We start from the raw sequence: 21,891 nt of genomic DNA, 5'->3' as shown, positions 1-21,891 counted from the left end.
ATAGTATATTTGTATAAAAAATAAATCTTTAAATTACATCTGATTGCTAATAAACTATTCAAATGAAATCAAGCATTTTTTGTTCTGGATAACATATACAGATAATGTTACATTTTGTACAGAATTACAGTACAACAGATAGTTCACTTGTGGGACGTGAAGTATCAAATGCCTGTCCCTTCTTTCAGAAATTCATAAAATGCCTTACTTTTGTAATAAAATATATATTTTACTAACAAATATGGAGAAAACGAACACTGTAGCAGTACAGTATCACATTTTTTATGTACAATTCTAACATCAGCAGAAAATTAACTATTTACATCCATATATACATTTACACACATTTATGGAAAGTGAAAGAACTATCATAAGGTATTTATGAGCGGAGAAAATCTTTATCGTAACAAGTTTTTTTAACATTCATATCCTTCTGCTACTTTACTGCCTTTCTTCTTGTGACTGGACGATGGCAGAAATCGCTTCAACCAAGCCTTCGGTTTGAGATTTTCTAGACTAGGTGATTTGCTCTTCTTTAGACGTTTGCCATCAGAAGATGTATGTTGCTGGAACAATATGATGAATGTTTTTCATTCATTTTTATTGGTAGTTAGCATAATGATAACAGTTTATACAAGCCATCAGTATAGTATTAATGTTTTTTCCTTTACAGATGTTTATAATACGTCAAATTCAGTATGTGAGCTAACATTCCATTTTTCACCTCTTCCCTATGTCGTGGGTAGTCATAAAGGTTTGAGGACATTATCTGACAGGACAGACAGGATAGTTAACCACAGGTGTTTCAGGAAACCACATGTGTTTCATGACATAATGCAGGAAGATCACAGGCATTAACAATGAAGGATGAGGATGAATTAACACAGTAGAAAATACTTTCTACTGTCCTGTTCTCTACAATAAGGCCAGAATTTATTATGCTTGTTGGTAAATGGAAAACAAAAATTTTTCCAGACCTGCTATGAAAGCTCTTCATTTCTTGTCACAAACACTAAAATGTCTAGGAATAGGCTTTATCAAAACAGTAATTTAAGCATATCTGTATCTACATCTGTACACAGTAATTCTTCTAACAGTGTGTGGCAGGGGTACTTCTGGTACCACAAACATTTCCACCAGTCTCTGCTACATTAGTGAATGGGGCGTGGAAAGAATGACCATTCATATGGCCCTGTATGAGCTCTAATTTCTCTAATTTTCTCATGGTGAGCATTTTGCAACATGCACCACCCTTCATTGATTCTTGCCTATTCTTCTATTACTTCATACTGAAAAGGTATACTCAAGAATTGTCTGAATGAGTATTTTGTACACTATTTCCATCATGAATGTCAAAGCCTGGCATCTTATGTTTTACAAGGGTTGTTCAAAAAGTATCCACCTTTATTCTTATTGTTGAAACCAACAATGGTATTGAGGCATGTGCACAGGCTCCATATTTGTTAAGTGTACTTGACATTAGTACTTTCTGCCTGATTTTTTACCACCAATGCAGAAACAACTAGCTGTTGGCTGGCCATTGACAAGTAAACACATGTAAGTGGATGGCCTCAGATTTTCTGCTGCGACAAATGTGGAGCAACATCACTGCGACAAATTTTGTTTTCAGCTTGGCTGCTTCTCAATTGAAACAATGCACAAGACTCGACATGTCTTTGGGGACAAAGCAATGGGTACAACTCCTTCAATGGCTGCTCATCAGTGAAGACTGATGAGTTAAGCATGCTCAGGCATGCTCTCAACATCTGCAAATGAGGTTGTTATTGATCACTTAAGGACCCTGGTGATGCAGGATAGGTGAATCACGATCAGAGAACTTGCAGACAAGATTAAAATTAGTACTGGATGCATTCGTTACATTTTAACAAAACATTTGGACCTCAGGAGGGCCTCAGAAAAATTTATCCCATAAGTTGCTAACAACTGAACAGAAACAACTTTATACGGAAATCACGCAGGACGTGCTGAATACTGTGAACAGTAGTCCTAACTTTCTTAACACAATGATAACTGGTGACAGGTCCTGGGTTTGTGGATACAAGTCACCAATAAAGTTCCAGTCATCACAATGGAAGCACCCATCAATGAGGCAGGTGTGCAGCAATGTGAAAGTCATATTGACTGTCTTTTTTGACTTCAATGGCATGGTTCATCACAAGTACACTCCTAGAAGATACTAATGTCAATAAGGAGTACTGATACAAGGTTCTGCACTGCCTTTGTGATGCAGTGAGAAGCAAATGGCCAGACTTGTGACCAGCGAGCAGCTGGGACCTTCACCATGATAACACACTCACTTATTGTTCTCAATTAACTATCAGTTTTTTAGTCGAACCCAATACAGCTGTGTTTTGTCAGCCTCCCTATTCCCCTGACCTAGCACCGAGTGTATACTGGTTTTTCCCTAAAACGGAAAAGATTCTGAAAGGAACCAGATTTCAGAACGGGGAAGACATTATGTAGAATTCAAAGGAGCATCTGCCCACCATACCAACAGAGGCTTTCCAGCAATGTTTCCAACAGTGGCAGCGGTGTTGAGTGAGATGTGTAGAACTTGAAGGGGACTACTCTGAAGGTGACAAGTGTCAAACAGTTGTATCTAAATAAAGATTGATTTTATAAGTAAGAGTCAGATACTTTTCAAACAGCCCTTTTATAAGGTCATACAATTTTAGAATGTAGAGTGTATGTTACACAGTTGTTATTGTTTCAGTAATTTATCAGAAATAGTTTAATGTAACAGTAATAGATCTCTTCTTTAATCTATTTATGCACTGTATATTTCATTTAGGCTAGTAATTAGCAAGGCTAAGTACAATAACTAAGTTTATGAAAGTCACATACAGCCACCTGAAGGTAAGATCTCAGTGAATTTACTTATGTTCTCATATAAACTTTTTTTTGCTGGGGGGGGGGGGGGGGGGGGCTGTGATATTTTAAAACATTTTATAAAAAGTATGTATGTAATCTGAACTACATAAAAAACCATAAGATATTTTTATTTGTGAAATCCAAGCATCTCTTAGCCATTACTCGTTCCACATCCCTGAATGTTCTCCTTCTTAGTGGAATATATGGAAGACAAGGACCGAATCCATCCACCTGCTTCACCAAACACTCCTCCCCTGCTGAGCACCTATTTACTGATTGTGTTCGGTAGCAGATCAGAGGCAAGGAGCAGAGAAACAGACCACCTCCTCATTTCCTTCCTCCCTGTGACTGGCTAATGTCTGTATTATCAGACATCCAAGAAATTGTCGGTATTATTTTGTTATTAAACTTCCTGGCAGATTAAAACTGTGTGCCCGACCGAGACTCGAACTCGGGACCTTTGCCTTTCGCGGGCAAGTGCTCTACCAACTGAGCTACCGAAGCACGACTCACGCCCGGTACTCACAGCTTTACTTCTGCCAGTACCTCGTCTCCTACCTTCCAAACTTTACAGAAGCTCTTCTGTTCGCAGAAGAGCTTCTGTAAAGTTTGGAAGGTAGGAGACGAGGTACTGGCAGAAGTAAAGCTGTGAGTACCGGGCGTGAGTCGTGCTTCGGTAGCTCAGTTGGTAGAGCACTTGCCAGCGAAAGGCAAAGGTCCCGAGTTCGAGTCTCGGTCGGGCACACAGTTTTAATCTGCCAGGAAGTTTCATATCAGCGCACACTCCGCTGCAGAGTGAAAATCTCATTCTATTTTGTTATTGTTTTTCACTTACAAAGAATAGTGTTTAATTCAGTCACTGGCGAATCTGTGCTCACTGAGGTGATTTCTTCTGCCTCCACAGTTGTCTTTATATTGCATGCATTCATAAGGAGGCTAGAAATGCAATAAGGAATATTATACAATCATTGATCAGGAAGCTAGGTGAGGAAACAATAAATACATAATAAAACAAAGCAATGCCAATGTCTGCATTCCTGTAAGAACAATTACAGAATCTGAAAGAGAATTTCTGCTGTTGAATCTTCTCTTTGAACTCCTGATTAAATGCATCTGACATCTGAATAATACAGGTTTCAGTGCAAAAACTGTGAGACGGCTCTGGTAAGAGACTTTTTACGACATCCCTGTTTACTGCAAATGAGACTTCCTATTGTGCAGAAGCTCCTCACAGCAACTGGAAAAAGAATTAAATTTTAATGGTGTCTCTACCTGTTAAAAAGATTCTTGCATGCCACAGTTTTTAAGTTGAGGACGTGCGCTAGCACGAGGCAAGTTATAATTTTGTTACTTAGTGAGAAGAATATTTGAGGGATGTCAGAACTTTCCATTCCCTGAAAATAAATATTGTTTATTCAGATGAATTTTGAGTGAATAATTAATGATAAACGCTGTCCGAGTGAAAATAACTCGTGGAACGGCATAGTATTTCACCATAAACTCCATGATTAAGTGCTACCAAATACACCAGCTCTACTGCAACCACTGCACAGCTTTTTATATTGGTATGTCTACCAACCAGCTGTCCACCAGGATGAATGGCCTCTGCCAATATATGGCACGACATGCAGCTGTTTCACAACTCATGCCATCTGGATCCATCCCTGCATTACCAGCTTTTTTGAACTGCACAGATGGCAGTTATCCTTACAGCACACACCCTGCTCCCAAAATTACCCTGGCCTCAACCTATGGTAACATATTGTCCCTACACCCTCCACCTACCAGTTTCCACTCCCTGTCCTATCACCTCCTCTGAATTCACATCCCCTAACCCTCCTGTGAGCCTCTCTCTGCCAAAGCACCCACCGGTCTTTTTCCCTTCCTCTGCTCCTCTCCTTTCCAGCTCCCCATTCACCTCCCCCCCCCCCCCCCCCCCCCTCCCACCGTCCGTCCGTCACTCCACAGCCTCCCGATGCTGCACCTGGTAGCCTTGTCCAGCCACTATCTTGTCACAACACCACACTTCCCGCCAGGCTGCACTGACTTCTCTCTCTCCACCCCAATCCTGCTATCCCTCCCACTTCCCCGCCCACCCTGCGTTGCTGCTTCGTAACATCCTGGCCAAAGTGATTGGAGGTAGCAGTCATGTGTGCACGAAGTGTGCTTGCTTGCACGCGCGCAGGCACGTACGTGTGTGTGTGTGTGTGTGTGTGTGTGTGTGTGTGTGTGTGTGTGTGTGTTTTTCGCTTTTTGAAGGAGGCTTCAGCCAAAAGATCAATGGGTAACAGTCTTTGTTGTTCCTGCCTGCAACTCGAAAAGCCTTCTTTATGGTGAGTCACGATCTTTCCTTTTCATAATTGTGTTGATATTCCAAATTGCTACTCCAGTATTTCCATTGCTGTGAGATACATTGATTGAAATATCTTCCTAATGCAGCTGTATTTAGTACATGAGTGCTTCTAATTTTATTGGAACTTTTCAGATGGAGTCACAACACAGCACACCCACAGGAAGCGCATATCAACTTATCGTTATCTTTCAAACTTTGAGAAAGGTCGAATCACAGGCATGAGGGACATGGGAACTTCACACTGACGGATTACACAAACAATTGGCTGTAGCACAATGACTGCGGAACAAGCCAGAGCCTGATGGACTCCCTATCAGATTCTATACCCAATTTGTGGCTGTTAGCCCCTCTGTTAACTATAATCTATTGTAGATCCCTTGAACAAAAAGCTGTGCCCAACAGCTGGAAGAAAGCACAGGTCACAACTGTCTACAGGAGGGGTAGCAAAAGTCATCAACAAAACTACTTTCCAATATCATCAGCATCCATTTGTTGCAGAATCTTATAACATATTCTGAGCTCAAACATAACGATGTATCTTGAACAAAATGATCTCCTCCATGCCAAACACTACAGATTTCGAAAACACTGATCATTTAAAACTAACTCGCACTTTTCTCACACGACATCCTGAAAACCACAAATCTTGGCTGTCAACAAAGATGCCGTATTTCTCAATTTTGGCAAAGTATTTGACTCACAATCTGTACCATATTTGACTCACAATCTGTACCACAGCTATGCTTATTTTTAAAAGTAAAATTGTATGGGGTACCAGGCATAATCTGTGACTGGGTTGAGGTTTTCTTAGTATGGAGGACACAGCATATTATCTTCGACGGAGAGTCATCAACAGACGTAGAAGTTAATGGCGGTATGTCCCACGGAAGCATGTTCGGTCCCTCACTATTCATGCTGTATAGTTATGACCTTGCAGACACTATTAATAATAACCTTAGACTTTCTGCAGATGAAGCAGTTGTCTATAATGAAGTACAGTCTGAACTAAGATGCACGAATATCCAGTCACACCTTGATAAAATTTCAAAGTCGATCGAAGATTAGCAACTTGCTTTAAATATTCAGAAATGTAAAATTATGCACTTCACAAAAAGAAAAAAAACATAGCAGCCAATGAAAATAATATCAGTGAGCTGCAGCTGGCACTGGCAAACTCGTACGAATACCTGGATGTAACAGTGAATAGGGCCATGAAATGGAATGATCATAATGGGAGTAAGGCAGGTACCAAACTTTGGTTTATTGATAGAATACTTGGGAAATGCAATCAGTGTACACAGGATATTGCTTACAAATCACTCATGTGACCCACCGTAGAATATTGCTTAAGTTGGTGCATCCCGTACCAAATAGGAGTAACATAAGATACTGAATGTATACAGAGAAGGGCAGCCCATACAGCCATAGGTTTGTTTGGACCACAGGAGAGTGTCACAGTGATGTTTAAAGAACTTAACTGGCAGGCCCTTGAAAGTATCCTAAGGACGAGGAATATCTTATGACCCCTTACATATTGCTCCCATGGATATAGCAAGGACAAGTTCGGATTAATTACAGCATACAAAGAGACAATTTGAACAGCAATCATTCTTCCTGCACTCACTCAGTACCTGAAAGGAATAGGAGACAGCCATACAGAGGGACATACCCTCTGCCATGCCCCTCACTGTGGTTCACATAGTATAGATGTAGATGAAGTGGTGACGAGCATCCATCATTTAAAGATTATTAATAATCTTTACATCATTAGCAGCACCTATTAGTATTTCATTTTGAAGAAATCCTGGCTTATTATTAGGATATGTTTAATAATTTCAATATTGTAACTGGACCATTTTAGGTGTAGATTTCACCTCAAATATTGAAATAACATTTAGAAGTGTAGTACATATCTTCCAAAATGTAAATAATGATTGAATTTCTGAACTTTCCGTGCAAAAACGGAATCTGTATTCACCAACTGTACCAAGAGTAGGAATATGAATTTACTATGGTTGGTATACTGGAACAATTACTCTATTTTTAAACACTGATAAGCCCAAGAAATGAGAAAAATCCTCCCACCCCTCCTAAGGAGGTATTCCACTGCCCACCCAAACTATGCAGTATCCTTGTCTGTCCTCATTCAGACCATACTCCCAACCCTTTTGCACGTGGCTCATATCTCTGCGTAGATCCAGATGCAAGAGTGTCCCATACGTCCTCTCACTACCTCCAACTCCACTCCTGTCACTGGCATTACCTATCCTACCAAAACTGTGAAAGCATCCTTGTGAACCACAAACTTACCTGTTGCCACTGTGCTGCATTCTACGTGGACGTGACTACTAACAAGCTGCCTGACCGCATAAATGACCACTAGCAAATCGTGGCCAAGAGACTGGTGGAACGTCCAGTTGCTGGCTGAACATGCTTCCCAGCATGATGTGATTCATTTTAATGCCTGCTTCACAGCTAGTGCCATCGGAATGCTTACCACCAACATCCATCATCTCTGAATTATGCGGGTGAGACACTCTCCCACAACTTCTCAACCTTCGTTAATTCCCATCCGTATTCCACCAGCCTGTGCCCTTCGCTCATCCCACTGCAGTACACACACAATGTTTTATACCAGCAATGCACCAACAAATCCTCTCTCTTCTCAACTTCTTCCCTCCACTCCTCCCCCCTCCCTACCTTCTCCACCCAGCACAGCCTCCTGATGCTGCACCTAGCAAAGCCTATCCTGTCCCCACCATGTTCCTGAATTTCTCAACTGGCACTACTAGCATCTTCCCCCATCCCTACCCTGCGATCCTTCCCCCTACCAACTACATGCGACCTCCTTACTCCCACTATAGCCAATCCAGCAGATAGCTGCTCACACTCTCCCGCATGCCCGCCCATACGCGGGAGAGTGCAGAGTTGCCAGTTGTACGCACCAAGAGATGCAGCGCCATAGCATAGTTCGCAAACTTACGTTTAGGGGGGAGCGCGTAGTTTATAAAGTAAAGCCACCACGGCCGCATTAACCCTTTCGCTGCTACAGAGACGAGCTCCCTGCATTCCGCGATGTGCGCCATTTTGTCATCATTGCACTGCTCGCCTGTGCAGACACATGGTATTTCGACTGCTTTGACACACTTTATCATTCGATTTCACAAAAACTATTTGGCCCAAAAATTTTATTTTTACACGTCTTCTTGACTGATTCCTTCCCCCCATAAATGACTTAATTTTGTTTCGATGTTCAACGCAGTTATTGTGCAGCATTAGATGTAGTAAACCATTGCACGAAATTTTGAAGAGTTTGCAGAGGTAAAAGTCGATAGTGTATACTTTCCGTATTTTCGTTTTTAGTTGCCACTAGAAATTTCAAAAAATTACATTCAAACGAATAAAATTTATGAAGTAAGACACTTCTATATTGTTTTTAAAATAAAGAAAATATTAAGCAATGATCAAGGTTTGAACTCAGGACCTTTCACTTAACAGTCATACATTTTATCCATTACACTAACGCAGCTTATCATTAAATCTATCTCCCAGACGACTTTAAAATAGCATGCAAAATATCGACAAACACTGTCGGTATGATTATGAATTACTCATGTTTCGTCGAAGTACAATAGGAAATAAACAATTACCGCTGTTCTTTATTGCGAGAAAGCGGTTAGTGAGAATGATACAAACACCTTTCATTGCTATCACCTGTATTAGGAGGCTTATTGCTTGTTTGGTTTAATTAATTAATGGAATATGAACCAATTGGTATAAAGAATGTTTTTTTCCAAACTTTCTATAAAAGAAAGTCTGCTATCAAGACATTGCTTTTGTTCAATTACTTTATTTATGACTGAACGTTTCTAAAACTGAAGACACTCGTCCGTGCTCTGCACTGCAGTGGAGCTGTGGCAACGTCATTCTCTATTCATTGGCTGACTGGAGTTTTGTGAAGTCAGATGCGCAGAACGAACCTAAACTCGGCCGCCGTCATAAATGACGCGCACTTTAGTATTCTCTCTCACTGTGCCTGCCTGTGAATCATCATCTCCTCTATGTGGTCAGTTGTAATCTATCTTTCCTGTATTGTTGTTATTCTATTTTCAGTTAAGCAACTGCATTTACAGAATATATTTTACCTTGAGGTCAAATTTCATTCTGAGGTGCAAAAGTAACCACAAATCCATCATTAGTTATTCCATACTCAAAACAGATTTAGTACAATGAGTTTGAGGTGGGTTTGTTGTAGATATTTCCACATTAAACTGATTTTTCACATTCAATATCGCTCATTACAAGAACAATGGGGACTACAGGAAGTACTACACAACATGAACATTGTGGGATTGCTCAACTGATGACTAGACAGAATGTAACAGCTGAAATACAAGTAGAGGTTACATGCAGAGCATCATCACAATCAATCAGGAACAGACTACTGAAAGCTGGATTCACATCCTGAGTTGCTAAGTGTTGTGTATTGCTGACACCTTAACACCAAAAACAGACTCGAACGTGTAGAACGAAAGTCAACCAGGACACTGGGTAGCATTCTGTGGCATTCAGCAATATGGGTCTTGCTTCTGTCAGCAGCATTCAGATCGACACTAATGCGCCCGTAGATGACTTTGTAGGAAATCAAAAGCAGTGATTCCAGAGACCCACAACCCCAAAACTTCTGGAATAATTATGAGGACTACAGGATATGAAAACAGGATTGTTTTGGTAATTTTTGAAGGGAAGCTGAATGCTTACTGCTATGTGGCAAGATTGGGAAACCTTATAACATTCATGACCAGGGAAAAAAATGGATTATTCCAGCACGACAAAACACACTACACACTGCAGTTCACACTACAAACAGCTTGACGAATATAAACATAGGCTTCTGCAGCAATTGTCACATTCAGTAACATTTTTCTGGGTTTGTGACTGCAGGTGTTTCAAAAAGAATGCATATATTTATTAAACTTTAATACACACAAATATGACACTTTACACACATATTTATGAACCTCTCCAGTTCAGATTACAGATGTTCAATACGTCCTCCATCAAGAAGACAAACAATATCACATTGATACTCAAATTTCACCCACACTGAGGTAAGCATGTCCTTCTTCACTAATTTTATGTCAGTATGGATCCAGTTCTTCACCTCTTCCAGGTTCTGTAGGGGTGGCAGTACATAAACATTGTCTTTAATGAAACCCCTTAGGAAGAAGTCAGAGGGTGTCAAATGTGGTGACTGTGGAGCACAGATGAGATGTGCTAAGTCACCAGCTCCTTGATGACCAATCCAAAGATCCAGCAGAGTTTCATTCAGACATTCACGCACTTGGTGATTCCAGTGAGGGAGTGCCCCGTCTTGTTGAAAAATGAAATTGTCTTCATGCAGCCTCGGAAATAACCAGTTTCGTAACACTGCAAGATACTGCTGACCGTTAACCATGTTTCCACCAAAGAAGAATGGGCCATAAACAGATGATTGGGATATCGCACAAAACACATTTACTTTGGGCGAATCTTGTACATGTTCAATGGCTGCATGTGGGTTCTGTAGGCCCCAAATTCGAACATTGTGTTTGTTCACCTGACCACTAACATGGAAAGTCGCTTCATCACTGAACACAATGCATTGTGCGAAAGTCTTATCATTGTCAATAGCACCAAGAATCTCGTTACAAAATGCCACAAATTTGCATTTGTCATCACATTGCAGAACTCTTAACAGCTGTAACTTGTACGGCTTCATAACCAACCGACGTCTCAAAACATGCCAAATTATTGTTGCAGGCAGTTGTAACTCCCAACTGGCATGACGAGTTGATTTTGAAGGACTACGTTGGAATTCCATCCATTCGGAGGATCAATTTGGTACCTCCACCTGAAATGTCTTTGCACTGTAATCACGGAATTGCACTTTTCAAACTCGAGAACACAAAATGATTTCTGCTGCAGAGTAGCCATTTTAAACATATGGCAGTTACACAGCAAAACAGAAGACAACTGACATCTAGCGGCTATTAATATAAATTAGACTATGTATTCGTTTCTCCAATAGTCAAGCCATGGCTCAGCGATTGATAGTTTGGACAAAATAATACTTTGTAATATGTATATTCTTTTTGAAACACCCTTGTATATGAAACTACTGATGTTTCAGTCCCTGTTGCAAGTGACCTCCTTCAGGGTGTCTTGGTTTACTGCTGAATGAGAAAACTGTTTCTTATATACCTGCAGATGTGGCTGTTATCTAACTCTGATAGGGTGTTTAGGATGAAGGGGAGGGACACTACAAGTCTTTATTGGTGTTTTTATTATTTCTTTTCATTGGTGGAAACACAATGTTTTGATTGGTGTTTGCATTACTGCTCGTGACTGGTGGAAATTGGCGAATGGAAAACCAGGCAGCAGCTGTGACATGGCATTGTTTTCCTGCTTCCAAGTACCGGCTGTGGTGCGTCAGTACTCTATGTACCTGCAGCCACTGTGATCTCCCAGCTTTCAGGAGGAAGAGTTCAGAGGCAATAGAAATAGCCAAGTGACCGGTCAACACGAACAAAGAAGATGGGCACTGACTTCTTACTTCTTGGCTGCCAGCAATAACAGCACTACAGGATGATAGCTCATGTGAAGCAACACATACAGGCACACAGGAGACTGCAGCAGCCGCAGAGTACTGGCGCACCTCAGCCGGCACTAGAAAGCAGGAAAACGACGCCATGTCACAACTGCTGCCAGGTTTTCCATTAGCTGATTTCCACCAGTCACAAGCAGTAATGCAAACACCAATGAAATCATCAGGTTTCCACCAATGAAAAGAAATAATAAAAACACCAATAAAGACTTCTAATATCCCTCCCCTTCATCCTAAACACCCTATCAGAATTAGATAACAGCAATACCTCCAGGTATATAAGAAACAAAGTTTTCTCATTCACCAGGAAACAAAAACACCCTGAAGAAGTTCGCTTGCAACAGGGACCAAAACGTTGGTAGTTTTTAATAGAGGGAAACATTCCAATCCCGGGAGCGGAAAGACTTACCTTACCCTAAGGTAAGTCTTTCCGCTCCCGGGATTGGAATGACTCCTTACCCTCTCCCTTAAAACCAACTTCCTTTTGTCTTTCCCTCTCCTTCCCTCTTTCCTGATGAGGCAACAGTTTGTTGCGAAAGCTTGAATTTTGTGTGTATGTATGTGTCTGTCTGTGTTTCTATCGACCTGCCAGCGCTTTCGTATGGTAAGTCACATCATATATGGGGCTCCCACCCTTGTAACCGCCCCCGGTGTAAAACCTGTCCCATGCACCCTCCCACCACCACCTACTCCAGTCCTGTAACTCGGAAGGTGTACACGATCAAAGGCAAGGCCACGTGTGAAAGCACCCACGTGATTTACCAACTGACCTGCCTACACTGTTACACATTCTATGTGGGAATGACCAGCAACAAACTGTCCATTCGCATGAATGGATACAGCCAGACAGTGTTTGTTGGTAATGAGGATCACCCTGTGGCTAAACATGCCTTGGTGCACGGCCAGCACATCCTGGCACAGTGTTACACCGTCCAGGTTATCTGGATACTTCCCACTAACACCAACCTATCTGAACTCCGGAGATGGGAACTTGCTCTTCAATATATCCTCTCTTCCTGTTATCCACCAGGCCTCAATCTCCGCTAATTTCAAGTTGTCGCCACTCATACCTCACCTGTCATTCAACAACATCTTTGCCTCTGCACGTCTGCCGACTGACATCTCTGCCCAAACTCTTTGCCTTTTAATATGTCTGCTTGTGTCTGTATATGTGTGGATGGATATGTGTGTGTGTGGGAGTGTATACCCGTCCTTTTTTCCCCCCAAGGTAAGTCTTTCCGCTCCCGGGATTGGAATGACTCCTTACCCTCTCCCTTAAAACCCACATCCTTTCGTCTTTCCCTCTCCTTCCCTCTTTCCTGATGAGGCAACAGTTTGTTGCGAAAGCTTGAATTTTGTGTGTATGTTTGTGTTTGTTTGTGTGTCTATCGACCTGCCAGCGCTTTCGTTTGGTAAGTCACATCATCTTTGTTTTTAGATATATTTTTCCCACGTGGAATGTTTCCCTCTATTATATATATATATTGACAATGCGGTCACAAACACAGAAAAATGTTATTGGAAGCTTGATGAATGTTTGGATCCTTGACCATCCTGCGTGGTCATTTGATTTGTCACCCACAGAGCACATTTTGGACGAGAAGCTACAATGTACACTTTCATACCAGCCTCCAGCCAGCAATCTTCATTAACTAACACAGCATGTGTCTCTAAAGATAACATTCAGGTGCTGTTTGTTTCCATACCACAGAATGTATTTGTGCCGGAGGAGGAGGAGGAGGAGGGGGGGGGGGGGGGGGGGGTCACATCTTACACTGATGATATCAGTTCCAAATGAAATGAAAGGTTAATCATGTAATGATGATGTGATGCGAACTCCTCAAAGTTCAGTAAGTATTGAACTGGTGCTTGAATGTGTAACATTTTCCATTTTTATCAGTCTATTACAGACAGTTCTTTACACACACAAAGTGTTGAGTGCTACTGACAAGGGGTTTCAAATTGATTCTATATTTCAAGATTTTTCAGAAGCCTTTTGATACTTTCACAGCAGCTTATAGTGAAATTACTTGCTTATGGAATACTGTCTCAGTCATGTGACTGGAATCGTTATTTCCTGTCAAAGGGGTCACACCTCATAGTAACTGACTGAAAGTCATCGAGTACAATGGAAGCGATTTTTGAATTTTCCCAAGGCAGCGTTATAGGCCCTCTGCTGTTCCTTATCTATATAAATGATTCAAGAGACAATCTGAGCAGCCGCCTTAGTTTGTTTGCAGATGATACTGTCGTTTATCGTCTAGTAAAGTCATCAGAAGAACAAAACACTCTGTAAAACAATTTAGGAAAGATACCTGTGTGGTGCAAAAATTGACAGTGGACCCCAAGTAATGAAAAATGTGGGGTCATCCACATGAGTGCTAAAAGGAATCCATTAAACGTCAGTTACATGATAAATTAGTCAAATCTAAAGACCGTAAAATGAACTAAATACCTAGGAATTACAATTACAAACAACTTAAATTGGAAAGAACACAGAAAGTTGTTGGGAAGGCAAACCACAGACTGCATTTTATTGGCAGAACACTTAGAAAATGCAACAGATCTATTAACGAGACTGCATAAACTATGACTGTCTGTCCTCTTTTTGGAGTACTGCTGCGCAGTCTGGGATCCTTACCAGATCGGATTTAAAAAGTACACCGAGAAAGTTCAAAGAAGGGCAGCACATTTTGTATTATCGTGCAATACAGGCGACAATGTCATTGGCATGATACAGTGTTTGGAGTGGACTTCATTAAAACAAAGGTGTTTAATGTAGCATCAGAATCTTCTCACAAATTTTCAATCACCAACTTTCTCCTCTGAATGTGAAAATATTTTGTTGATGCATAGGGAGAAATGATCATCTCAATAAAAGAAGGGAAATCCACACACAAACCGAAAGATGTGCGAGTCCCTTTTCCTCCGAATATTGTTCTAGATTATTTCAAAATGGCTCTGAGCACTATGGGACTTAACATCAGAGGTCATCAGTCCCCTAGAACTTAGAACTACTTAAACCTAACTAACCTAAGGACATCACACACATCGATGCCCGAGGCAGGATTCAAACCTGCGACCGTAGTGGTCGTGCGGTTCCAGACTGAAGCGCCTAGAACTGCTCGGCTTTCCGGCCGGCTGCTCTAGATTGGAATAATAGAGAGATGATGTGGAGGTAGCTTGATGAACCCTCGGTCAGGCAATTAAGTGTGATTTGCACAGTATCCATGTCCATGTACATGTAGATGTTGATGTCTATGTCATTATAAATATCAGCTCATCAGACTGACATACTACTTCACACAGATTTCAGGAGAAGATTAATCAGTGGTAAGTTTGGAAACCAATCAAATTCATTGCCAATTGGTGGAAGTATATGGGTACTCAAGTGTAACAGTTATGCGACCCCATCCTGCCACCCTTCCTTCAGTCCAGACAAGAGAGAGAAGTAGTACCACTTAAGAAAATTTGGACAGAAGGTTCTCTAGCTATTACGCGGGGCTATAAAAATACAATACCCAATATTGATTATGTAGAAAAATAGAGGAATGTTCTAGCTTTAAAATGTTCCACTGATGACTGAAGCCAATTGTTTATTGTTGTTTATGGAACACTCACTTTTTGCATCAATCTGCTGTAATTGTGTGTGGTACCAAATGTCCCTCGCAGAAAACAAATCCACTTTTCATATTCTGTTACACCCTGCATGTCTCATTCAGCTTTTGACGCTCAGTGTAATTTGTGTGGAACTGCCATTCTGGGAGATTTTGTTGTGAACAGTTCAGCAATTAAATTTTTTTAATCTTTTTTCTGTTTCTCCATACTTTGTAACACAATTTCTTTACTATGTTTACTAACTGGCAAGTAATTATATGAAAGTTTGTTCATGTGACCAATAAAAAAAAATTTAAAAATGAAATTTTATGAACATGGGTACATGTATAACATTTTTACATATGATATGATATGATATGATAGTATGGCATTGTTGGCCGGGAGGCCCCATGCAGGGAAGTTCGGCCGCCGTATTGCAAGTCCTTTTTAGCTGACGCCACTTCAGCGACTAGCGAGTCAATGATGATGAAAGACACACAACACCCAGTCATCACGAGGTAGAGAAAATCCCTGACCCCGTCAGGAATCGAACCCGGGGCCCCGTGCGCGGGTAGCGAGAATGCTACCACAAGACCATGAGCTGCAGACATTTTTACATAAAAATAGCTGAATGGAATGTTTTTCTTCTTATTTACACAATGAGATGAATTTTTCACACCTTCGACAAATGTGCTTTGGGGGAGGGGGGGGGGGGGGGGGGAGTACATCTCTCCCAAAGCAGTTGTGACACAGATTACAATTTAAACCTTGGGAGATAAGAGCACAATCAAGCTGCAGCACTAAGAAGGAACACTCCCCCCCTCCCCCTCCCCCTCTCTGCCTGCCTGCGTTTTATTTTTTATTCTTTTAATAGTTTGTTTCGTGGTCTCTCAGGTTTTCTCAGCAAGAATGATTAAAGCTTTAGATTGTTCAACCGAGTTGGTGTTTCCATTTTATGCACAATATTTTGATGACTGACCAAGTCGTCACATTCTCATGCTACGAGTTCCGACATTATGTATGCTCGCTGCCTGTACACCAACCAGACTGTGACATATTGCTCGTCTAGCACCACTATTTATAGCACAGTTCAATACCCAATATCTGCTATGCCCTTTGATGCTTTTTTGTTTTCCAGTGCCCATACTCTTATTCCATGAAACTTGCAGTCTCTTAGCATTTTCCAGTTCTGGTGGATACGATGGTCTGAAGAATCCTAGTAAACTGAGTGCCAGATGCCAACTTTGCTTAAATCAAAACATCTGACTTGGTTTATTCAGTTTTTTGACATTTATTTTGCCATATTCCTTAATTATGATGTCTCATAATTTGCACTACGATACTAGTCTCGTCAATTTTATTCCATTATTATATTATATATAGGCAGTGCTCAGTGACAGTTTATCTGATGTTTCTTACACCTCCACCTCTACATCCACATTCATGTTCCACAAGCCACTATATGGTGCACGCCAAACAGCACCTTGTAGTACTTGCTAATCAATCCATTTTCGGAGCCTGGAAAAAATTACTGTCTACTTACTTCTGTGCAATCCTTTATTTCTCTGTATGTATGTTGGCAGCATTAGGATCCTATTGCAGTATGTCGAAAATGCCAGTTGTTTAAACTCTCTCAGAAGTGTTTAATGAAGAGAATGAGAATGTTGTCTTCCCCCTGGGATTCCCCCATTTGAGTTCACAAAGCATTCCATAGTAATTACATGTGAACTGAACGAACCAGTAACAAATCCAACAACATGATTCTAAATTGCTTCGGTGCCTTCCTTCAAAGTAACTTGGTGGGGATACCAAAAATTCATCAGTACTGAAGAAGAATGGGTCACACAAGTGTTCTATCAGCAGTTTCCATTTTTGATTGGCTACACTTTCCTTCAATTTGTGCAACAAATCAGAGTATATCAGTTGCCTTCCCTACTGCTTACCTTACATGCTCATTTCATTTTATTTCGCGTTGCGATGGCTAAAGCTACGCTGCTTAAAAATTAGGGAAATGTTAATTTGTATACTCATCTGCGCCTGCTACGTTGTTTATGTCATATAAGGATATTATATATTATGCTACGAGACCAAAATACTGCTGTGTGACAATATCTTATTACAGTATGCCTTTTTCAGCACGAGTGCCACCTTCAGGTTATCTGTGGAAATGCTTATTTTGGTATAATACTTCAGATTTTGAAGTTTATAATTTAATGTATTATGGAATAGAATTATGCTTTGCTATGTACATCAGGCGGTCTCTATAACCATATGATATCACTGTATATCACTGCCAGGCTTGCTCTTTTCAAATCAGTGGAGCTACAGTAGGTGTTAAATGTGAGTTGCAGCAGTTATTTCTGAAGTTGTTGAATTATGAAAGTTTATTTCATAATGACATTACTTGACAGTTGTTTCGACAGTTGAATCAGCGATATTATATGATTACAGGCAGTTTTTTTCTATAGTATTCTGTATGTCATAACTCTGTCCTTACCAGAGCTACAGTATGTTGTTTATATGACCTGTGTTGTTGGTGTAGTTCTACTCTCATATGTAATTTAATCCTACTGTTTTTTTGGAATCGGTTATGTCAGACAGTGATGTGGATAGCGCATTATCGAAACACACAAACATAAAATCTGCAGACCAGACACAATCTTCAAACACTACTACATTCCAGACAAACAATATCAACCATGTATTCAAATCCAGGCATATATAAAACTCAAACTGGACAGAATTTCAATGTTCAATACCGAGAACACATTAGGGAGAGCGACATGACAGTAACCCATCAACTTTCTTCCACCACTTAAAGACAGAATGACACACGGCGGATGATGCAGAGCGGGCTGTCTTGTTTTACACAATGCACAAAAGGGATCACTAATGAATATGTTTCAAGATATTGAAATATATTCACACACGCAGATTTACCTTCAAGAAATCCTAAATGAACAGACTGATTTGAAACATAAACATTGCATAGAAATTTTTGTTGTAATTGTCCTCCCAAACACGAAATGAGTAGAGAAACAAGATCTACAAACGTATTATAGATCAGGTTACCACAAAAATTTGAAAAGAAAACAATGTCAGGAAATTGTTATAAACTTTGTGTACTGCAACACTATCTTAAATAACCAATTCAAAAAAAAAAAGAAAAGAAAAAAAAAACCAGCAGGATTAAATTACGTATGAGCATAGAAATTTATACATTTGAATCATATAAAGCTGGTACGAACAAAGATATGACCTAGAGAATACCGCAGAAGCAAATGGTCTGTAACTATGTAACATCACTGACTCTCTTTCAGTAAGCTGTCAAGTAACGTATGAACTTCAAAATCTGAAATATTGTACCAAACTATGTATTTACACAGATAACCTGAAGGTAGCAACCATGCTGAAATATATAATGGCACAGCAGCTTCTTGGTCTCATAGTATAATACATAATGTCCTTATCTGACATATGATATAGTGGCTCCAGATGAGTATACAAATTACATCTCCATAATGTTTAAGCATAGCAGTTTGAGGCATCAATCTAAAATTTTTCTTTATGTAACAGATGTTTTCATTCAGTCTACTCTCCCATCTACATCTACACCAACATGATTACTCTGCAATTCACATTTAAGTGCTTGGCAGAGGGTTCATTCCCACTAGTAACTCCGTTCACCAATGACCACAAAATCAGCATAACTTAATTATTTGGTCTGGAATGATGAGTATTATCTTTCTCACATTTTGTGCCTTGTACAGAAATCTGTCAAAGCATCAAAAGCTTTTGTAAATAAATAAATATTACATTTGGTGTCACACTACACATTTTAAGTTCACCAATCAGAATATCACACAAGCCATTTAAAATTTGTGACACACGAACTTTCTTACGATAAAAAGCATCAGTATTAGATGGCAAAGCATCTGACATTTAAGTCTCATTTTGGGTAAAATTTCAACTATTCACAATACATCCAGTTTTGCTTGCATTAGAAAGGAAGTTAAGAATACAGTAGTTTAATGAGATAAGCCCACAGCCTTCATGTAACTGTTAACCATGTAATTACCATCTTTATGTCAGGAATAGGATCACTATAGACATTACTTGCTACCATAGGTAAGCTACTTACCTTAACAGGTGTGAACAATGAATCTGATGGTATATCTTTCAAACTGCGAGGTTTATATAAAGCACTTCCATGTATGTCATGTGGTGCTGAATGGTATGGCAGTCCACTAGCTGTAGGCTCCTTAAATTTGTCATCTATGTTGTTCTTTATTGTAACTTCTTCAGTCCTAGAGAGCAGATTATTAAATCAAAATTTTAGTCATATTTGGTGTACATAAGGAAGTGTATGCACATGCACAAATGCAAAATGTAAATGACATGTGCAAATGCAAAATGTGAATGGTGCACTTGCAGAAGATTGCATAGTACAACAGCACAATCCCTTGTGTGGAATACAGGGACAATTTATTCATTAATTCATTCAGTCAGTCACACTGTCTGAATGTTTCAGGACCACTTACAACAGGTCATTAATGTAACGTCAGCACTTGAAAACATGAATGATATTCTGTAAAATCTGAGTTTGTACTGGTGTAATAAATGTCATCCAATTTATGGGAATGCAGCCACGTGACATCTTGGACAACTATTGATATTTCAACAGGCAAACAGCCAGTAATTTTCAAGGCACAAATGCAACAAGAGTGTCTGAACATCTTTTTCAGAATGTATGAATTCAATCCATCTGAATATTTACTTTGCCATGGAGTTGGGAAAGGATGACTGTCTTCCCTTCCTTCATTGGAACATGTCACTGTTTCTTTTTTTTCTTAACTCTTCTGCCTGATTTAATGCAGCCTGTCATGAATTCCTCTCTTGCCCAACCTCTTCATTTCAGAGTAGCACTTGCAACCTACGTCCTTAGTTATTTGCTATTCCAATCTCTGACTTCCTCTTAAGAGTTCATTCCTTCATGTCTTAACAGATGTCCTATCATCCTGTCCCTTCTCCTTGTCAGTGTTTCCCACACATTCCTTTCCACTCCAATTCTGTGCAAATCCTCCTCATTACTTACCTTATCAGTCCACTTAATTTTCAACATTCTTCTGTAGCACCACATCTCAAATGCTTTGATTCTCTTCTGTTCTGGTTTCCCCATAGTCCATGTTTCACTATATACAATGGTGTGCTCCACACGTACATTCTGAGAAATTTCTTCCTCAAATCAAGGCCTATGTTTGATACTAGTAGACTTCTCTTGGTCAGGAATCCCCTTCTTGCCAGTGCTAGTTTGCTTTTGATGCCCTTCTCGCTCCATCCATCATTGGTTATTTTGCTGCCTAGGTAGCGGTATTCATCAACTTCATCTACTTCATGACCATCAATCCTGACGTTAAGTTTCTCGCTGTTCTCATTTCTGCTGCGTTTTATTAGTTTCGTCTTTCTTTGATTTACTCTCAATCCATATTCTGTACTCATTAGACTATTCATTCCATTCAATAGTTCATGTAATTCTTATTCACTTTCACTCAGAAAGGCAATGTCATCAGTGATTCATATTGTTGATATCTTTTCACTTGAATTTTAATTGCCTCCGCAGCATTTCTTTTATTTCCATCACTGCTTCTTCAACATACAGATTGAACAGTAGGGGCAAAAGACTACATATATCCCTGTCTTACCCCCTTTTTAATCAGAGTGCTTCATTCTTGGTTGTCCACTCTTATTATTCCCTCTTGGCTCTTGTACGTATTGTATATTACCCATTTCTCCCTATAGCTTACCCCTATTTTTCTCAGAATTTCGAACATCTTGCACCACTTCACATTGTTTAAAGCTTATTCCAGGTCGACAAATCCTATGAACGAGCCTTGATTTTTCTTTAGTCTTGCTACCATTGTCAACCACAATATCAGAATTGCCTCTCTCGTGTCTTTACCTTTCCTAAAGTCAAACTCATCGTCATGTAACACATCCTCAATTTCCTTTTCCATTTTTCTGTACATTATTCTTGTAAGCAACTTGGCGATGCGTGAGCTGTTAAGCTGATTGTGCGATAATTCTCAGACTTGTCAGCTCTTGCAGTCTTTGGAACTGTGTGGATAATAATTTTCCAAAAGTCAGATGGACTGTCACCAGACTCTACACACCAATGTCAGTAGTCATTTTGTGCCCACTTTCTCCAATTATTTTATAAATTCTGATGGAATGTTGTCTATCCCTTCTACCTTATTTGATCTTAAGTCCTACAAAGCTCTGATTCTGATACTGGATCCCCTCTCTCTTCTAAATCGACTCCTGTTTCTTCTTCTGTCACATGAGACAAAGCTTCCCCCTCATAGAGGCCTTCAATGTACTCTTTCCACCTATCCGCTCTCTCCTC

General features: G+C 40.1%; 1 protein-coding gene across 1 annotated transcript in view; it reads right to left on the bottom strand.

Moving 5' to 3' along the window:
* Window positions 1-208: 208 nt before the first annotated feature.
* LOC126419555 (myeloid differentiation primary response protein MyD88) overlaps window positions 209-21,891 on the bottom strand; it is a 112,559-nt gene continuing 90,876 nt past the window's right edge. Inside the window, exons 8-9 of the mRNA XM_050086747.1 lie at window positions 19,630-19,795; window positions 209-566 (exon numbers count right to left, since the gene is read on the bottom strand). Of these exons, the coding sequence (XP_049942704.1) occupies window positions 417-566; window positions 19,630-19,795 (316 nt within the window). The 3' untranslated portion in view covers window positions 209-416. The remainder of the gene's footprint in view (window positions 567-19,629; window positions 19,796-21,891) is intronic.

The sequence above is a fragment of the Schistocerca serialis genome, chromosome 1, assembly GCF_023864345.2.
Source record: "Schistocerca serialis cubense isolate TAMUIC-IGC-003099 chromosome 1, iqSchSeri2.2, whole genome shotgun sequence".
NCBI lineage: Eukaryota > Metazoa > Arthropoda > Insecta > Orthoptera > Acrididae > Schistocerca > Schistocerca serialis.
This window is presented reverse-complemented; position numbering and strand designations above follow the sequence as displayed.